This window comes from Chlorocebus sabaeus, chromosome 12 (assembly GCF_047675955.1).
Source record: "Chlorocebus sabaeus isolate Y175 chromosome 12, mChlSab1.0.hap1, whole genome shotgun sequence".
Lineage (NCBI taxonomy): Eukaryota > Metazoa > Chordata > Mammalia > Primates > Cercopithecidae > Chlorocebus > Chlorocebus sabaeus.
In genome coordinates, this window is record NC_132915.1 from 66628421 (window position 1) to 66649528 (window position 21108).

Sequence of the window (21108 nt, forward strand, 5' to 3'; positions counted from 1 at the left end):
TGAGGGGAGAGGCGTTTCAGGAGGCTTGTGGATGTGTGAAGTGTGTGCACTGTGCTTGGGGAGAGCCCAAGCAGTAACCCCACCCCAGTGAAGCGTTCTTGGGGGGATCGGCTCCGGGTGGGCGACGTTCGCCGCGTGCCCCCTTCCCCCGAGAGCACTTTGTAGACACTGACTCCAAAAGCGGGTCTGGTCTTTGCCCAGCTCCGCTTTGGCTGCCGTGCTTAGCTGCCTCTCCGGAAGCTGGAGACCAGGCTCCCCTATTCCAGCAAACGCTCCATTGAGGAACCTACTGCGTGCAAGGTCCTGGGGAGCTTAGCGTCTGATGAAGGCTACAAAAACAAAAGAGTGGAAATTCAGAAGCTTGGGGGGCCTCCCCCCTCGAGGGAGATCCAGAGATGGCTTCACAGAGTAGACGTTTGAACTGGGCCTTGGAGGGTGGATGGGTGGAGTTTGGCCCAGTGGAGAAACTCATAGCAGCAGGAGATAAGACTGTAAGGGTCAGGTGGTGGGGCTGGATAGTGCGAATCTTGACTGTCAGACACAGGCACCTGCCATCTAATTAGTATGCGAGGGATAAATTTTGGACTCCACAGGATAAGGATAAGGCTACACAATGGCTTAGAACAATTAATCGGGCAACAGTTGGAAAGGGCCTTTGCCTCAAAATTATGTTTGCCCTGTCTTGTGTGAATGCCTATTCAGATGTATTATTCGAAAAATAAATAAACCAGGCAGGCATCCAGCGTGTTCATAAGCATAAATAATTAATTTCAGATTAGAATGGAGCGGTTATTCTCCTATGGTAAAACCTGAACAAGAAGGAAAAGACTGAAACACACAATTGGGGCACACCAGACTCAGAAAATCCCAGGCTAACGGGAAAGCTCAGATCTGGAGCTGAGCCAGTCTGCTTCTTTTATGCTGCAGGTCACAGCACAGGCCTCTGAGCCTCCAGCTCTCTGTTCCTTGTCAGAAACCCCCAGGCCCTTCCTTGGCTCTTCTTGGGCATATGAATGTTGGGGATGAAAACCCTCTATTTTTGGATTCCAGATCCATCTTAAAGTTAGTCCTTCATTTCTGTCCTTATCCACCCATTGCTGCATTCCATACCTCCAGCCACTAGGTCAGCTGCCAGATATCCTCTAACCCAGCTGTGATCATGTCATCCTCCAGCTTAAAAATCTCCAATGGTTCCCTCTTGCTTCCCCCAGTAAATCCAAACTCCTTAACTTGGTGCACGGGGCTGTCCTGTCCTGGCCCTTTTGCCAGTCTGTCTACCTCAACCCCCTATATTCTGTGCTTTTGCCATATGCAGTATCAGTGTTTTGCAAAACCTGTGTTCCTTAAGCCTGTTTCCCCCTTTCACCATTGATACGTGTTAGCCCTTCACCAAACAGCCCTTCAAGGTCCTTTTGCCGCCTTTCCCTCCTAGCAGCCTTCCCTGATCATCTCAGGCAAAATTGACTGTTCTTTCCCCTGCCTTCCCAGGGCTCAAAGTTTGGGGCGCTTCTGATGTCCTGTCCTATGTTGTAGTCACTCATGAAAATATGATCTTTCCCACCTCCAGCTCATGAGGGCAGAGCTGTCTGGATTTTTCCTGGCTCTCCCACTCAGTGCTTGGCAAAAAGGGTGCCTAGGAGATGTTTGCTGAAATGAAATGCGGGTGGAGAGCAGAGCTGTTGGAAGGGAGGGCCTGGGTTCTTGGGGGAAATGGCCATAGGAAGATTGCTGGTGGATCTTTGCTTAATCACCCTCCACTCCTTCTCTCAAAATGCTTTCTAAAAAGTTGTCTGGTGCCCTCAGACTTCATGGGCTCTTAGGTGCATGAAAACAGCCTTATGCAAGCTGTCAGTGGAGTCTCAGAAACTGTGAGTGGCTCTGCCCAGACAAGATCACCTGAGGTCATTCCCTAACAAGGGGTCATTGACCTTCCTTTCTCTTCAGCTCACATTTCCTAGGCCTCTGCAATCAGGCCCCTGCCTATCTCTGCCACTCCCCTTCACACCCCCAGTACCAAATGGCCAAGGGCCAGTCAGCCACTTGGTGTTCCCTTCCCTGAACTTGCTGCATTCTTTTCACGCCCCCCGCCCCATGCTTGCGTATTTTTTGTCCTCTGTGCCTAAAAGGTCTTGCTTGCTTCATGACAATGTCCTGCTCCTCCTGCATGGCTCAGTTCAGAGGCTTCTGGTCACTGCTGCCCCATCTGACCTCACTGCCTCCTGCTGCAGAGCCCCTCGGTGCTGTCAGCCCCACCCTCCCTGGCCCCCACCCCATGTCCTTGCGGTTTGTCCCCATGGCTGGTCTGTGAACGCTAAGACCTTCTCCCTTTCTGCTTCACTCATGTCCAAACCTGCTCTGATCCAGCAACTCACGTGCATCTGTATTTATACCGTATAATGGAGACCCAGGGTTTACCCTGCAAGCCTGTGAGATGGTTTGTTCTCTTCAATTTATTCATTCATTTATTTTAATACTGGTGGGGACCCAGTGAATCAGTGATTCTTAGCCCTGCTTCACATTAGAATCATCTGGAAAGCTTTGACAACAAAACAACACCCCCCCATCCCCGCCCCATCCTCTGCCCCAGAGGTTCTGATTTAATTGGTTTGCAGTGGGACCTGAACCTTAGTATAGTTTAAAAGCTTCCCGGGTGTGCTGAGGTTGAGAACAATAGCACTCAATACTTGCTTCCCTAATGTGCCTGAAGATAAGAATCTCTTGAATTTGGGCAAACTACCTATGGGCCCTACGCTTACAGCACCAGCATTGAGTCACCCAGAAGTTTGTTAGGAATGCAGAATTCTGTCCCCAGGAAACCAGCATTGGTATTTAACAAGTTCACCAGGTGTGCTGTGTGCACATTACAGATCGAAAAGCGTTGGCCTAGATCCTAGGTCCTAGAAGTCTGGTTAAAAAATAGATCACCAGGCTGGGCATAGTGTCTCATGCCCGTAATCCCAGAACTTTGGGAGGCTGAGGCAGGAGGATCATTTGAGTTTGAGATCAGTGTGGGCAACACAGTGAGACCCTGTCTATAAACAATAACATAATTAGCCAGGCGTGGTGGCACACATCTGTAGTCCCAGCTACCTGGGAGGCTGAGGTGGGAGGATTGCTGAAGTCTGGGAGGTTGAGGCTGCAGTGAGCTGTGATCATACCACTGCACTCCAGCCTGGGAGACAGACCCTGTCTCAAAAAAACCCAACACATATATATAATCATATATACACATAGATGATACATGTATCACACACACAATACATGCATCACACGATACATGTATCATACACATATACATGTATCATATACACGTGATACACGTATCATACACACGATATATGATACATGATATACATGTATATATAATATAGACATATATAGATATATACATCTGAGATATATATATATAAAATCAGTTCCAAGACAGTCTAAATCAGAATCCTCAGGAGAGAGGCCAGTTGGCCTGTGCATATTTAACACTAGTCCCGGCTGATAAATTGACATCCTGACCCATAATAGTGACCTGTGGTTTGAAACACAGGGTCCTGCAGGGCTCAGGAATATGTAAATGAATGAGCCTGCAGCCCAGAGGGGAACCAGTCCTAAGGAAAAATGATCAGCATTCTTGAGATCCGCACATACCAAGTGCTATGAGTGTTAATAGGACAGGGAAGTTGTACCAGCTGCAATAAGGGAAGGCTACTTGGAAAAGGTGATCCGTAAAGGAAAACTAGGATTCAAACAAGGTAGGTTCCAGAAAACGCATGGGAGGAGAAAAAGTGTATAAGAAGGAAGACACCAGGTGGCTTTCTCCCTAACATCATTTCTATACCCCAGCTTTTTCTCCCAGCACACCAACAGACAAAGTTTATGCCCCCTGACAAATCTCAGAGCTCAGAAAGGTTGGTGACCTCTGGGTAAAATCAGGGACACCTTCCTTGTTGTCTGAGTGACACATACTTGTGAAATACAAACACATTTTTACCTATCAAGGGCCAAGTCAATGTAACAAGAAGCAGTTGCACAATACTGTGTGAGTTTCCCAAGCAGTCACACAATATGTCATTTCCTCTGATTTTCACATACTTTGTGTCCTCAAAGAAGTCCCATGACCTATCTGAGTTACGTACCTAGTAAGAGATGAGGCTGGGACTCTGCCACTCCTATTGTTTCGGGGGATGGAGCTAGCCACAGATGCGCAGTGTGATGGTTGATACTTTCCTCTTTCCTGGCACTTGTTCAAAGGCCCAGGTGGATGGTGAGCTGCAGGGTGGTGGGGAGCCTGGCCTTGACCCCAAGGGAGTATCTCCTGAGCTCCCTCATCATAAGACACCCATGGGGAACTTGTGAAAAATATTGGCTTCCAGGGCTGACCCAAGACCTCCTGAGTAAAAATCTCCAAGCAGAGGTCCTAGGAATTTGTGTTTTTATAGGAACCGTGTGTAAACCTTAGGTCAGGCAAGCTGGGAAACTCTGAACTCGATGTAGGATGCTGCAAGGTCAGAATACTTGGATTTGCATCCTTGATCCACCACTTCCTAGTGATGTCACTGGGGAGCCCCCACCAGCCTCAATATCTCCATCTACAGGAAGAGGGTCCTTCCTGGTGACCATGTTCCAAGACCCTGAGGGAGGTTCCCCATGACGGCAGATCCAGTGTGATGGAAGCTCATTCTCCTTCAGGTATGGAGGAGCAGTGGTGTTCAAGGACTCAAAATGCAACCCTTGTCTCTCGTTCTTGGGGCAGAAGGGACCATGGAATTTCTCTCTAGATCCCATTCACCTCCGGGCTGTGACCTCCCTCTGAGCCTCCACCACTAAATCCAACTTCTGCGTTTCCTAGCATCGCTTCACCTTTCTGAACCTCAGTTTCTTTTTTCTTTTCTGATACTTTATTTTACTTTTATTTTTTATTTTTATTTTGTTTTATTTTTTGAGATGGAGTCTCGCTCAGTTGCCCAGGCTGGAGTACAGTGGCAAAATCTCTACAACCTCCACCTCCTGGGTTCAAGCATTTCTCCTGCCTCAGTCTCCCAGGTAGCTGGGACTACAGGCACCTGCAACCACGCCTGGCTAATTTTGTATTTTTCGTAGGGGGGGGGGGTTTCACCACATTGGCCAGGCTGGTCTCGAACTCCTAAGCTCAAGTGATCCACTTGCCTCGGCCTCCCAAAATGCTGGGATTACAGATGTGAGCCACCATGCCCGGCCTGTTTGTTGATTTTGAGACAGGGCCTCCCTGTGTTGCCCAGGCTGAAGTGCAGTGGCAAGATCTCAGTTCACTACAGTCTCCACCTCATGGGCTCAAGTGATCTTCCCACCTTAGCCTCCCAAGTAGCTGGGACTACAGGTGTGCAGTACGACACCTGGCTAATTTTTGTATTTTTTTGTAGAGATGGGTTTTCTCCATGTTGCCCAGGCTGGTCTTGAACTCCTGAACTCAAGTGCTCCTCCCTCCTCGGCCTCCTAAAGTACTTGGATTACAGACACGAGCCACCATACCAGGCCTGAACTTCAGTTTCTCATCTGCATAGCAGGGCTCCCACTGTGGGAGACCAATGCAAGCACAATGTGAGGCACACACAGAGTAAACCCGCCACAGATAGGATCTTTTATCACTGTTACTTCAGCTAACAAATACTTATTGAGCACCTACTGTATGCCAGAAACTGTCCTAGATCCCTGCTGTGTGGAGTCTGCATTCTGGTTCCGTTCTAGTGGGTGGAGACAGGCAATATATAATGAATACAATACCTGTTTAATATTTAAAGAATAAAGCTGCTGCACAGATTTAACATTTAAACAATAAAGACAATAAATAGGTTTAATATTGACATAATAAATGTAATTATTTAAATAGTAAACACAACAAATTTTTTTTTTTCTGTTGCCGAGGCTGGAGTGCAGTGGTGCCATGTCGGCTTACTGCAACCTCCGCCTCCCAGGTTTAAGCAATTCTTCTGCCTCAGCCTCCCAAGTAGCCGGGATTACAGGTGCATGCCACCACGCCTGGCTTTTTTTTTTTGAGACGGCGTTTTGCTCTTATTGCCCGGGTTGGAGTGCAATGGCCCCATGTGGACTTACCACAACCTCCATCTCCCAGGTTCAAGCGATGCTCCTGCCTCAGCCTCCCAAGTAGCTGGGATTACAGGCATCTGCCACCACACCTGGCTAATTTTTCTATTTTTAGTAGAAATAGGGTTTTGCCATGTTGGCCAGGCTGGTCTCAAACTCCTGACCTCATGTGATCCACCCGCCTCGGCCTCCCAAAGTGTTGGGATTACAGGTATGAGCCACTGCTCCTGGCCAACAGATGCTTATTATTTAGATAATAATTATAGTGTGTTAGAATTAATGTAAATAACAGAGAAAGATGGAATGTTAGAGGATGCTGAGTGAGGGGATGGAGAGAACTCTGAGCACTGCTCTGGGACGTCCGGCTGGAGAGGAAGAGGATCTTAAGAGCTGTGGTCCTAACTTCAGGAGATGTCCAGTGGGGCTGGAGCATTTTTTATTTATAAAATAGACTCCACTTCTCGCCTCCCACAGGAAGCCTTGCTGGCACCCTAGTCCCTCTGCTTTGAAATCCTGTGGCTACACTGGCCTCTGCCATCACACCTTGTTCTCATCCTAGCTGACCTCTGAAGGTTGACAACACTAAGCCTTGCTAAGGGCAGTCATTCAACAGTGTGTGTAATCTTTGCAGCAACCCCGTGAGGCTGCTGGTTTTGTGTTACTTTGCAGCAGAGGAAGTGGAAGCTTTTGCAGTTTACCCAGGTTGCACAGCTGGAAAGGGATAGAATTAGACTGGGTTCCCCCTGGGTGATGGCTGTTTCTCTGCTCACCCGCATCCTGGACCCGAGGAGGGCAGGACTCCTTCTGAGCTTCTCTGGGTTTCCCCAGCCCCAGCTCCAGCCCCAGACCCTGGTTCTCTCACAGGGGCAGACGGAGGGTCTACTGAATGGGAGGTAAGGGACTTGCCCCTGGGGTAACAGGACAACTGTTCCAGCTTGCTGGGACCATCCTGGTGTTAGCCCTCAGAGTCCTGTACCCTGAAAAGCTTGTCTTAGAGGGAAAACTACTCACCCTACATGCAGAGCCCCGTCTCCTGTCCAACCCCATGGGTAGCCTGAACTCATGCTGTCCCTGATGAAGAAAAACTATTTATAGTGTGCCTCATGTTTTAGGCAAGGTCCAAGTTGCTAAAAGTCTTTAAAGGTAACAGAACAGCTTTTCTGTGGGGACACTCCCGGACATAGCAGCAGAAGAGGAACTGATGCATCTCTGGAGGACAGGAAGTCTTGAAGATGTACCTAGCCTTTGACCTCATAATGCCCCAACTATGAATTTCTCCTTAAAAAAACCCAGAAACAAAGATTTCTGAACAATTCCCTGCAGAGCTGGTTATACAAAAATTGGAATAAGTTAAATTAAGGTAGAGGCCGGGTGCGGTGGCTCACGCCTGTAATCCCAGCACTTTGGGAGGCCGAGGCAGGTGGATCATTTGAGGTCAGGAGTTCCAGACCAGCCTGGCCAACATGGTGAAATCCCATCTCTACTAAAAATACAAAAATTAGCTGGGCATGGTGGTGGGTGCTGGTAATCCCAGCTACTTGGGAAGCTGGGACAGGAGAATCGCTTGAACCCAGGAGGCAGAGGTTGCAGTGAGCTGAGATCATGCCATTGCACTCTGGCCTGGACAATAAGAGTGAAACTTTCTTAAAAAAAATTAAAAAATTAAAAAAATTAAGGTAGAAAATACCATACAGCTATAAAAAAAGATCATATTGTAGGAGATTTAATAACAGAAAAAAAAGGGACATGACACTATGTTAAGCGGAAGATGGAGGCTATAGAACTATGTAAACATGGCTTGAGCCCACTTTTATTTAAAATAATTATATATGTGCATAGAAAAAAAGACTGAGGCGATACTTCAGAACGTGAATGTACTGTTGTTTGAGTTTCGGGTAATTTTTATTTTCTTCTTTATATTTTCCTGAAATACAAATTTCCATTACTAATACTTTTTTTTTTTTTTTTTTTTTTTGAGACAGAGTCTTGCTCTGTCACCCAGGCTGGAGTGCAGTGGCCTGATCTTGGCTCCTCCGCCTCCCGGGTTCAAGCGATTCTCCTATCTCAGGCTCCCAAGTAACTGGGACTACAGGTGCCTGTCACCACACCCAGCTGATTTTTGTACTTTTAGTAGAGATGGGGTTTTGCCATGTTGGCCAGGCTGGTCTTGAACTCCTGGCCTTAAGTGATCCGCCTGCCTCAGCCTCCCAAAGAGTTGGGATTACAGGTATGAGCCACCGTGCCCGGCCACAAGCACAAACTGTATTTTTTTTTTTCTTTTTTTTTGAGATGGAGTCTTGCTCTGTTGCCCAGGTTGGAGTGCAGTGGTGCAATCTTGGCTCACTGCAACCTCTGCCTCCTGGGGTCAAGCGATTCTCTGGCCTCAGCTTCCTGAGTAGCTGGGATTATGGGCACTAGCCACCATGGCCGGCTAATTTTTTTATTTTTAGTAGAGACGGGGTTTTGCCATGTTGGCCAGGCTGGTCTTGAACTCCTGACCTCAAGTGATCCACCTGCCTTGGCCTCCCAAAGTGCTGGGATTACATGTGTGAAGCACTGTGCCAGGCCACAAAGTACATGTTAATTTTATAATTGGAAGTCAGTAACTTTGAAATAATATTGCATAAAATTGTTCTGTACTGAGCCTTTCTGATTTGGCCTGACCTCCCTTCCCAGTGGGCATGAATGGACGCGGCTTTAGAGTAGACTGTAGTGGGAAAAGCCCGGATCGGGAGTCAGAGGGAGCCTCCCAGCTCTTGCTGAAGTTGTTTCCTCTGCCTGGGATGTCCCTGCTTCCTGCAGGTGAGGAGGCCTGGCTCAGATGCCACTTCTACTGTCCCTTCTGCTGGAGCACCCATCATTCATCACTCTGCACTGCCTGCCATTTATCTGTTTACATGCCTGCTTCTTCCTTCTCTGGGCCTCAGTTTCTCCTTCTGTAACCGACACGGTGACTTGGAGGCGACATTTCTGCTCCCTGGTACTGGCTGCAATACTAAAGAAAACCACACGAAGGCACTAGAGCCACACTGGTGACTTCCTGCCATCCTGGTATGATCAGGCTTTGGAAACTGTCTCCCAAGCCAGAGATGACACCAGTCACTACAGACCTGGGATGCTGCCACCCGGGGAGCCAATGAGGAAAGAAATGGCCCATTAACTCTGTCTGAGAAGAATCCCCCAGCCCTACCCTAGTCTTCCCAGAGCTGCACTGGCCGAGGTGACCCTTGGAGCTGGTCGCTCTCAAGCACCCCAAGGCATGTGGAGAGGGACTTGCTGTGTGGCCTTGAGCGTGCCTCTGTCCCTGTCTGGGCCTCCATTTCTGGCCCGCCCTGCTGGCTCTCTGTGCAGGGATGAAGGCATCTGACGGCCCACCGCTTCCTGTGGACTCTGATGAGGAAGGGGTTTCCTGTGCTCAGTCTCCTGCTCCTGGTCACCAGCTTGTCCCGTCTGTTTCATGCTCAACGTGTGTTAAATTGAACTGAAAGAGAAATACCCACCACCACCACCACCCACCAGCACGCATAACACAGTCTAGAAGTGACCTTTCCTCCCTCCCTTCAGGAAATTCCTGGTGGCCGAGCACTGGCACTGCCTGTGACCGCTTGGTCCTGACCAAGCTCATGAATGTTTTCTATCACCAAGACCATGTGCCAGGGCTTTGCCCTCCCCGAGCACAGGCGTTCCCCAGGTGTGTGTGTGTGCGTGCATATGTTGGGACATGGGGGTGTTGGTGTCAATGCTCTGAGGGAGTCTGACAGTCAGAGGTGTGGATTCGGGGACACTGGGATGTGTCGGGGAGGTGGGGGAGAGAGGGAGAAGAGGTGAACCAAAGCCCAAGAGTCCTGGGGAGTTGGGGAGGAAGGGGGGCAGCAGGGGAGACAGACAGTCACATTCTTGAAAAGGAGAAGGAAAGGAGGGAGGAGAGTGGCAGGTAAGTTCCTGTGGGGACGGCCGGGGCGGGTCGGGGAATCACTCCAGAGCAGGTCCCCGACATGCTGGGGAAGGCTGTGCCCCCTCAGGTGTAGGTGAGGAGGGGCTTGGGCGCAGACCTTCCCGGTGGACCTGGGCTGCCTAATGCTGTCATCATGGTGGCATCATGGCGATGGTGGCAGGCAAACAATGGCAGATTTTGTGCCAAGACTCATGTCCTGCCCTTCTCTCTTTAAGAATTCAGCTCCTCTAGGAAACAGGTGGCCAGCATCTCCCCATCTTTAGGGAGATCCTCCCTGCCCTGCCCTGTTCATTTGCCTCTGCGGGATGAGGCCTCTGGAGTCCCAGAAGTCTGGCCACCTCCCCTCAAGGCAGGCTGCACCACATCAGGCTCTGATGCACTCACCCTGATGATTCTACCACCCTGTTACCTCTGCACAGACCATCCACCCCACCAGGCTCCCTGCTGAACTCCTACCATCTCCCAAGGCCCAACTTTTCCCTGACTGCTGCAGACAGATTCAAGCCTCTCTCATCTGGGATCCCACAGCTCCTTGGGCTGTTTTTACACACTGGAAACTTCTTGAGAGCAGGGGCTGAGTCCCATTCACCCCTATATCCACTAGACCTGAGGACCAGTAGGTACTCAAGGAATGTCTGCCGAACAAATTCATTTATTTCCATTGAGCTCATCAGGCCTCTTTCTTCCTCATAATTAGGAAGCAGAAAGGTTGCTTTTACCTTTAACAATCCACCTTTGGAAGCTGATGGCAAGAGCTCAGCTAGATTCCTGGGGCACATGGCTGCATTAAAAACAAACAAACAAACAAACAAAAATCATGCATGCCTAAGGAGGTGCATTTAAATGAGACATTGTGTGTTCAGGCAAATGCCTGTAATCCCAGCACTTTGGGAAGCCAAGGTGGGATGATCCCTTAAGCCCAGGAGTTTGAGACCAGTAGGCTGGTCAACATGGCACAACCCCACCTCTAATAAAAATGGAAAAATTAGCTGGGCATGGTGGTGCATGCCTGTAGTCTCAGCTATGTGGGAGGTTGAGGTAGGAGGATCACTAGAACCTGGAAGGCAAAAGCTGCAGTGAGTGGAGATTGTGCCACTGCATCCCAGCCTGGGAAACATAGCAAGACCCTATCTCAAAGAGAAAAAAAAAAAAAAAAGACCAATGGTAAAGAAGACACTTGTAGTATATTAAGAGCTTCACATTAAATATTCATCATTATACAGTGTGTCACATAGAATTGGAATGTTACAAGAGACTTCAGAAGCAGGTGGCTGGTTTGAGCCTCCTGGCGGGGACGCAAACAGCCCTAAGGAGGGAGGTGGAAAGGCTGAGGGGCACCTGTGTCCTGAGGGCGCCTGTGAACAGGTCCCTGTGGGGTTCTGGGAGGTGCGCCCACATCTAAGACTGTGGGCCCTGCACTCCCTCCGGACAGCTTGCCGAATTTGGTCTTTGCTGTTCAATTCCAGAAGGGTGGAGAGAGAGTTGGTTGGACAGCTGCCTGATTCAGCCAGGACCCTTTACAGGTGTCTGTGAGCCAATACCAAATGCCAGCCTGCTCTGCTGGCAGGACTTCTACCTGCACTGTCCCGAGGGCTGCAAGAGCAAATGGTGACCCTGGCTGCTGGTCCTTGCCAGGCCCTTGGTCAATGACATCACCACTTCTGAGAGTGTCTGGGGAGCTATTGGAACTTCATGTTCAAAATCTTACAAAGGGGGCCACTGGTTCTGGAAATGGGCAGAGCGAGCCTGCGGGCTCCACCCTGTGGACTGGACGCCTTGTGGGAAGCTGCTTCAGGTTTCCCTCCTGCTCACACTCAGGCCACAGAGGCGCCCCGGCCCACAGCCGCCCTGTGAGGACAGGGCCTGCCTCCTGAGGCTTGGAGCCTTTGCACCCCTTTCCTGCGAAGGGTTGCACTGTGAGCCTCTCTCAAGGAGAGCGTGTCAGCCTGGGCCATTCTTCTGACTTCAGGACGGGACTGGCAGGCAGTGGGGCCCTCTTCCCCTACAAAGCCTCCTTTCTTTCTGCGGGCGCCATCCTGTTTGGGGGACTGCCAGAAGGGCCCTTGACTCCTCGGCGCTCAAGGACAGAGCTACTCAAGTGGTCAGGCATTATGGTCAATAATAAAGCCAGCAAAGAAGGGAGATACAGAAACAGCCGCTAGTGCTGGAGGCTCTCAGACAAAATGCCGAGGGCGCGACGTTGTGTGGCAGGAGCTTTTCTTTTCTCTCGAAGAAATCCAGCTCAATTTTTTCCCCCATTAATTGGCAGCAGATGAAAAAAAAAAAAAAAAAAAAAAAAAAAACCCAAAACAAAAACCAAACCAACGCCAGTAACCTGAATGCGAGTGTTTCTGAAAGGGAAAAGCTGTTTCAATTGTTAGATGTCCAAGAAAACATGAATACAGGCTGACAGAGGAAACGGTCACAATTAGAGGAAGAAGAGGGAGAGGTTCATAAAATTAAGGGAAAAAAATTCTTCTCAGCAGCTCCCATCCTGTAAGCTGGCTCCTCTGCTGGCCTCTGTCCCTGAGGGGCTCGGAAGGTTGGGCCTCCCAGGGAAACTTCAGGAAGATGAAGGCCGGGGACAGAGGGAGGGTCCCAGGAATACCCTAAGAGGCCAAGTCAGGGCCAGAGGGTACAGCTGCCAGCTTCCACTGAGAGCCTCCCAGAGCCTTTCCTGAGGAGCGATCTGCCCGGGAAGACTGTCCACAGAGAAGGACCATGAGGTGCGGCCCCACCCAGCAGCCTCAGAAAGTGGCCGGACCTGACCTTGCCAGGGTGAGAGGTCTCACCCTCCTGCCCTGCTGGAGGGTTGTCCCTCCACTTCCTCAGTCTCTCATGGACCTCCTCTGAGGATAAGCCTTGGGGTCCAGGCTCCTCTGTTTGGACAAGTGCCAACTCCTCACTCATCTTGTCATTTCCCACCTACCCTCCCACTCCCCAAAAGGAAAGCATGAATCCTTCCAGGGCACTCCTGCCATCCTCCCTCATTGAGGGATGCTCTAGGAAATGCCAAACATGCAAGGAAAGGATTGGCTTCTTTAAGAGACTAGACCCAGGCCACAGCCAGCATGGTCTCCATGAGGGCTGGGCCACATGGACTGCCAAACAGGGCCCGGGAAGACGACCCAGAGGCGGCTGGTCCCTAAAGACGGGTCGCTAAGGGCAGGGCTCTGCACAAACTGCTGAAGTCTGTGCAGCTACCTAAAGGGGCAGGGCTCTGTCCCAGCTCAACACGTGGCCTTGGCGAGTCCTCCTGTGTCTCTGCATCTCAACAGTGAGCTGGAATCACCTCCAAACAGTCTCCAAAGCCATGAGCAGCGCTGATGTCGGAACCTGCTGATGAGCACAAATTCGGCCCCTTGTGCTCTGCCCAGGTGGGCCAGGGATGACAGTCGTCAAACTTCCAGTTCGTTCAGGCCAGCTGGTGTCTGGCGAAGGCTCTGGAACCGTGGTATCTCATTCAGGAGAGGGCAGCCACACCTTCATGCTGCTGGCTGGGTGGAAAAAGCAGGAGAGCTGAGAAGCTCGTAGCCTCATCGGGGCTGCCTGGCCTGTGTGGGAGGACCCTGCTGTGGCCAGCAAGAGAGGGTGTGTGCGTGTTTGTGTGTGGAAGCAGTGTGGACCACTGAGGGCTCAATGTCCCTGGGGGGTCAGGATTCTGCCTCCTCCATGGGCAGAGTGACAGCAAGGCCATGCAGAACCAACGAAAGAGCACTGGCTGCAGAACCGCTCTGCCGCTAGTGAGCCGTGTGGCTTTGGGCAAATGACGTTCCTTCTCTGTCTCCCTTTCCCTACATGTTAAATACCTCCCAGGTGGTGCTGACAGACAGTGGGGACAGAGCCCTTTGTAGCCAGCTGGGTGCTGTGTCCGGGGGTTGGGGGAGGGTGTCAACACAGACATCCCACTGCAGGAGGGAAAGACCGGTTGTTTGATCAACAATGGAAGCTCCTGACTGTCCGCTGCTGACGCCTGAACTCTGAGCTCTGGGTTGACTCCCAGAGTGCTACTGACTGCCTCAGCCCAGTTGCCAGAGCAGATGGTTCTGGTGTCCAGAGCTGCTGAGGGCTGGAGCTGAGGCCTCAGCCTCCCTCCCCTCCCTGGGGCCTGCCACAGCAGGAAGCCCAGAGGAGACACACCTTTCTCTGGGAGTGAAACCAGTAGACAAGCACTGACCCCTCAGAGACCCTCTGCAGTATATCAAAAAAGGATAAGGCTATATATTAAATGACTATTTTATTTACATACCCTATTCATAAATAATTGAATCCTCTTTTTGACTGCACAATGATTCCTTGAAGATCGCCTAATGATTACACTGAGTGACTACAAGTAGATCAGCGGGCTTACCCATCTGTGTGTGACCACATTCTCACATCTGTACTCACACACACACACAGACACACACACACACCAGCGGGGGCAGAACGCCAGGGCCTCCGGGGCTCTCAAAGCACCAGCATTTGGCTTCCAGTATCCGTTGGGGGCCCCTGTGGGAAAACTTTGCCCCGTACACAGGTGTGAATTCGAGACAGCTGGAGAACAAAGAGATGTCAGCCAGGGAGCTCCCACCCCGCCCTACCCCCACCCCTCGGAGCTGGTCTGCCTTTGTTCATCCTGGAAGGCATCTCTTTGGATTTGCAAATATTTTAATTCACAGAAACTCAAGGAGAGGGTGGGGGTGGGGGCTGGGGTGGTGTGTTGGCCGCCCCTCTGTCTTTATCCAGGCCTTCTCCAGCCCCCGTAAGTGGCAACAGCATTCTAGAGACATGCAGTGGTGTGCTAGTACCATACACACAACACAAATGACATAGCCAGCAACAGTGGCCGGGCTGGTTGGTGGGGGGCCTCCGGCACCTCCAAGTCTCAGGCTCTGTCACAGAGCAGGGCAGGTCTGGTCCGCTCACAGGGTCCTCACAGCCACGGGGTAGAGGAGGGACAAGTGCTCAGCCCCTTTGATGGGTAGCTTTCTGGTGGTGTAGTAGTGGATGACTTCCGGGACACTGTCGAATGGAGGGCTGTTCTGACCCAGAATGTATTTCTCTTTGGTTTTGGCCAGTTTCATGTGCATAAAACCCTGGTTGCTCCTGTGAACAAAACACAGAGGTTATCAGAACTACCCCTCTGACACTCAGGCTGAGGCCACCTCCTCAGCTGTCTGGGACTCCTCCACTTCATGGCTGGGAGTTGCACCTCTCCATGCCAGGGCCAAGGCCCAGGACCAGATGAAATGCAGCTGCACCCAAGTGCACCCCCAATTCCGGCATCTGACCCAGAACCAGCAGCACGGCTGGTTCTGCTGCCAGGCTACAGGAGAGCATTCCAACACTGAATGATTCTAGGGGCTTCTTCAGAAAAACAAAACAAAACTTAGTCCCTCTTTCTACTACTAGTGCATATCCCTGTTTAAGCCTTGCCTGACAGGTGCAAAGTGTGTTCATATCCCCAGTGCCATGACAAGTAGGTAGGGCAAGGGTCATTACCCCCAGTTTCCAGAGGAGGAAATTGTGTGGCAGGGATGGCAAGTGATCTGTCCTTCCCTTTCAGTAGTAGAAAACTGTCACTGGGAAGGGGCCACCCAGCCAGGGACTACATTTCCCAGCCTCCTTTGCAGGCAGTTACCCATGTGACTTGGCTTAGCCAATGCAATGTGGGCAGAAAGTCTGTACCACCTGCCCTCTGCATCCTCCCCTTCTTCATAAACCCTGTCTCTCCCAAGGTCCAGCCTGTGTTGTCTCTGCTGGGTGGTCTTCCAGGCTCCCACAGGCAGAGCTCCTTCCTTCATCTGGTGGCACTGAGGACACACATGCCTTCCTGAACTGCAGGTACTTAGCCACCATCCCAGCTCCTCTGAGCATGCCATGGAGCAGGGCCCAGTCTATGTCCACCATGCTTGGCTTCAGACTTGCCTGGGAGGAGCCTCCTGAAGTCTGCTCAAGGAAAAGCAGTGGGGTGGGTTCCTCAGAGATCAGAGCAGAGCCTGTGTGCTCACAGCCCTTGGAGCCCACCTGCATCTGCTCACACAGAGCCAAGGCCACGGTCCTCCCACCAGCATTTGCCTGGCCCCAGCAGACCTCTCCCAGCTCTCGCTGGGGCTGCAGCCACACTGGACCCCTCACCCCTCCACCAGCCTGCCTCGGTCCAGGCTGCCGTCTTCCTGCCCACTCAGTTCCACACCTTTTATGATTCCACTATGATCCTGCCACCACACCTGTGGATGCTTTAGATTTTCCAAAGCACAGTCCATTTTATCGGGTGTCTGTCCCTTAGGTAGAAAGCTGGAGCTTCTGACAAATCACCTGCCCCCATCTCCACAGCCTCTAGAAGACTCCCCCAACCTGAGCTCCAAGCAGACTTGAAGGTTTACAGCCTTTCCACTCCGGCTCCGCCCCTCGCCACTGTCGCTCCCACAGGGGCTCTCAGGGCGTGAACACATCTCTTCCAGTCAGGACTGGGCTTCCCAAGCTTACGAGTGCCCGCTCTATTGACACCTTAACTTGGGCTCCAGGACCATTTTCAAATGGGCAGAACAAATGCTTAATGAAGTGCGAGCACTAAGCAATATGTCTGCCTTATAATAATGTATTTAGAGATGTCACCCTCAGCTTAACGGAAATCGTTGGGAGAGCAATTACATTTCAAGAGAGAATAATTCCTGTAGAGAACTGAAATTTAAATCAAGATTTTTTTAAGGCTGGCAATGTTCTAATTACAGAGCCTGTGGCAAGTTCTGCTCCTCAGTGAAGGGTCATTTCATTGGAGAATTGCCTAGACACGTCTGAGAAGCAGGCGGCGCACTTGCTTAGGCTGCAGAAAGGAAACGGCATGTATATGACAAGAAGAATGTAAAACTCCATTCCAGTGAAGACTCACCTACCCGCCACTCCGAAGAGACCACAGATCTGTGCCAGCTTGGAAAGGGCTGTGATTGCTTAAATAACGCACTGAAACTGTGTGGCTGAGAAAACAGCAGAAGAGTTAAAAAGCTGAGCTCTCAGAGCCACATGCCCAGCTTCGCCTGGAGAACGGGTGTGGGTGGGCGAGAGAGCAGGGCTGGTAAGAAGGGGCTGCAGGTGCCAGGGACACTCAGCAGGGAGGAGGGTGTGACCCTGGGCACATCATTCCCCTCTACGTGCACACACTGAGTGGCCTTATGTTTTTGGGGTGCTGGACCAGCAGGCTTTGTGATTCTCACAGATCTATGCCTGGGGGACAGAGTGGAGGAGGTGTCAGGCAGACGCTCACGGCCGCTGGCGGGAGCTGAGTCTGCCAGTGTGCAGGTATGAAGCTCTAGGGGAGCGAGCCAGTTTCATTTTCAAAGTTAGGAGAGTAACTCACATGGATGAAAGTGACATTTCACACTAATTTGTTCTACAGCATCGGGCAAGGGATGTGGACAGTGACGGCGGCAATGGCTCTCACAGAGTCTGAAGCAGACACTAAGCTCCTCTGTTCACATGATAGGGGCTTAGAATGGCCAAGGTACAATGTCCTCTGTACCTTGGCTGCTGACAGATAGTGAGTTGGGGCAGCTGCCAGGCTGAGAAGAGTCTAGACGTCCCCTGGAAGTCCCTCCTGCCTGTCTGAGCCTGCTGTTTATCCCCCCCAACACACTCCTATTTTGCCTGTGTAAGCACCCACAAGTTTACCACCTTGAGCCAGGCTGTGCCAATGGGGCAGGCTGGTCCCGAAGCTCAGAGACCAAGGCAGAGCTGGGACCAGCACTTGGGCTCCAGGAACCCCCAGTCTGAGGCCTGACCATTCTCAGGCAGAGGGAGAAAGGCACGCTCACATGCTGACCCTCCCGGGCTCAAGCACTGCACCCCGTGGGTTCCCTAGCCCTCAGGCTGTCCTTGTGCCTTGCTGGGCTCTATCCCTTCTCCCACTGCATCCACAGGGAGGCTGACTAGATGACCCCGGGGGGTGCTTCTAGCCCTAGGTCCTGGATTCCACATGTGCAAAACATAATCTGCTGCCTGCCTGCTGAGGGCTTCCTGCAGGAAGGGGTCTGCAAGCAGCCTGACACATTCCCTCCACCGCTGCCCTCATCCCCAGTCCTGCTTTCGCTGGGGCATCGGCCAGGATCGCCTTCAGGGACAATCCTTCCTATAGGCCAAGCTCTATGTGTTTAAGCACCGAGGAGCAGACAGGGGAGGTGTCCGGCCCAAGATCACACAGTGATCATCAGCAGCCAATGTCCAGAGTCAGTGCTCCTGACCTCAGCACTCCCCAGACCTAAGAGAGGGCCTCATGTAACCCTCAGTGCTCCACGTGAAGCCAGGCAGAGGGGTGGGTGAGAGGCATCAGACCCTGAGCAAACATCCCCTCCATGCTGATCTTCCGCCTCCACAGCGCCCATGGTGCAGGGCTGACAGCAGGTCAGAGAGAGCAGAGGGGCTGGGAGTAAAAGACAACGTGTGGCACCCACGCAAGGGGCTGTGCCGAGGATTGGGAATGACATGTTCTGATTGGTGGAGCCCCCAGGACCGCCCCCCAGGGGTCTGAGGTCCCGAGACTATCTGCCAATCCTCGACCAATGCAAGGGTCAGGTGATACCTTGTCCACACACAGCCAGGAGACATGCTGTGACAATACATTCTCATTGGTTAAGGTCCCCATGAGGGAGATGTCACCTAACAGTTGAAGATTTAAAAGTAGCTGCCAGGACTGGCTTCAGTGACTCCCACCTTCACACAAAAGGAGAGGCGAGCATGAGCAAAGGAAGCATGAGCATTTATGTGGAGAACAGAGGGGCACATCAGGCAAGGAGTATGCCCAGGGATGCGTGGCTGCTCCAGACAGCATGTATTCTGAGCTGCAAGCAGTCTGGGGTTCACCTCTCACTCCCCTGGGGTACTGTGGAGGAAACTGAGGCCAGACAGTATACTACCCTGGCCCAAGGTGCACAGCAAGGCAGGCTGCAGGTGAGCCCAAAGCCCTGGTCCTGCATCCCGAGCCAGGTAAGCCGGGCTCTGGGTCACACCTCCTCCCACCTTTCTTCAAGGCAGCGTGGACTTCCGCACTTCAGCACCATCGTGGTTCAGGGAGGACACTGCCCCCGGGGAGCTTCAACAGGCTGCTGTGCCTGCCAAGCTCCTGCATCAGCCCCGTCTCCTTTGATAGGACATCTTGCGAGGGCAAAGTCACAATGAGAGGTGTCTCTGGTGGGTGACCTGTCTAATGAGTCTTGTAAGGCTGGCAGAGGCCGGGGTGCTGGAGCTGTCACAGGCGTTCAGATGGCTCATTACCATCACAAAAAGCACCTCCTCATCATTAGGATTATCAAACGTGCCGGGCACGTAGGGCTAATAACAGGCCCCACCTCGCAGCGCAATCACGGGCTTTAATAAAACATTACTTAGCCTGCAGCTGCCGGCCGCTGAGCAGGGTACGAGGCCTCACCTCTCGCTTTTAGACCTAATTGCTTGATGCATATTTCATGAAGAATCCTGGGTAATAGTTATGTTAAACCGCTTCTTTTCATGATGAAATGACTTAAAAATACTTGGATATAATATTTATGCGGGAGAAGGATGGAAATTGGCCTTTGGGACTAACGCGTGGGACCCAGTTACAGGACTCCAGACACAGAGGGGATTTCTGGTTTACCTTAGCTTGAAAGGTGTGCAGGGAGCTGCTGTCCTGACCCAGATGTCCTCAGAACAGTAGCCCTCAGGTCGAAACCATCCAAGGCTCCCCATGGCCAAAACGGATGTAATGACATCCAGTACTTCAAGAGCCCGTACTGGGTACTGGGCTCTGAGCTGAGCTGTTGCCACATATTATCTCATTTAAACTGCAGAGCAAAGCTGCTAAGTTGTTAGAATGATCACTATTTACAGATGGGGAAACTGAGGCTCAGGAAGGTTGTGTCTCATGGGACATGGTAGGGCTAGGATTTGAACCTATGTTTGCTGAACTCCAAAGCCTGGCATTCAGGGCCCAGAAGTTCCCACCACAGCCTCATCTTCCTCTGCTCAGCTACCCGCTGGCCTCTTTCTGCCCCAAGATCTGGCTTCCCTGCAGCTTGGTGAGAACTGGAGGCTGAGAATCCTGCAAGCCCACTGTGATGTTTCTCAGCCGGCTGAGCCGTAGCCCCCTCTGGCCTCTGGGCACACACACATGCCTGGCACACAGCCGAGGCACTGTGCCCGTCACCCACCCACTCATCCATCCATCCATCCATCCATCCATCCATCCATCCATCCGGGTCTGCCCAGAGCCAGGGCAGTGAGGCCCCATGCGTCCTCCCCTCCAGACATAAGCTCCTCAGGGCAGGCTGGTGGCTGGTCGACCTTGTCCCCGACTGCGGCCCAGCAAAGGGAGAAGCTGCACACTCTGAGGCTGGACACAGTGGATGCTTTATCCAGCCAACAACAGTTCCAGGATGAGCCAGTGAGAACTGGCAAAATGGGAAGGACTAGGGAGCTTCCGGAGGGTCATCCCTGCAAGGTGAGTACACAGGCACGTGCTTTAAGTCTCCCCCAGGGAGGCCACAGGGAAGAATGCACCAGAGCCCTTTTCCCTTAGGATTTGGAAAGGACTTATTCCTGAGGCCACTCAGCCACCCAGTGCCCCCTGCCCAGGCCTAAATAAAACATGAATGTGAGACAAGTTCCCTTGCAAAATCGTGGTCTTCTTGAAGGCGTAAGGTGAGCGCTGGCCCTGCCCCTCCCTACTCGGGCTCTAAGTGGCTGCGTCTTTTCTTCTTGTTGGGCTATTTTGGTATTTTTTACCCCCCACTCTTTCTTATGACTTTATTTTCTATTATCCCAAAGAATGTGGCACCATGCTGTTGGGCCATTTTAAACATTTAAATGTTACGCTGTGCAAAGATTCCTGGGCCAGGTCGGTGGAAGGGGAGGCAGAATGAGCTTGAGCATTTAAAGTGCACTCAACCATCAGCTGCCAGATAATTCCCAGGGGAGGGAGGTGTCGCAGGTCCCCTGGCCTTGGTGAGCAGGGCAGCAGGTGCTCACACTCTGAGCCCTGGGAGCGCCGCCTCCATGCCTGGCATTGGGGAGGGCCCTTCCACCCCCACAGACATGTACTTGCTTCCGACGGGGTAGAAGCAAAC

The 21108-nt window shown here is 51.7% G+C and overlaps 1 protein-coding gene across 1 annotated transcript in view; it reads right to left on the reverse strand.

Moving 5' to 3' along the window:
* Positions 1-8704: 8704 nt before the first annotated feature.
* The window catches only part of SHB (SH2 domain containing adaptor protein B), a 154351-nt gene continuing 141947 nt past the window's right edge, over positions 8705-21108 (reverse strand). The window contains exon 6 of the mRNA XM_007968663.3: positions 8705-15118. Coding sequence (XP_007966854.3) covers positions 14935-15118 — 184 coding nt within the window. The 3' untranslated portion in view covers positions 8705-14934. The remainder of the gene's footprint in view (positions 15119-21108) is intronic.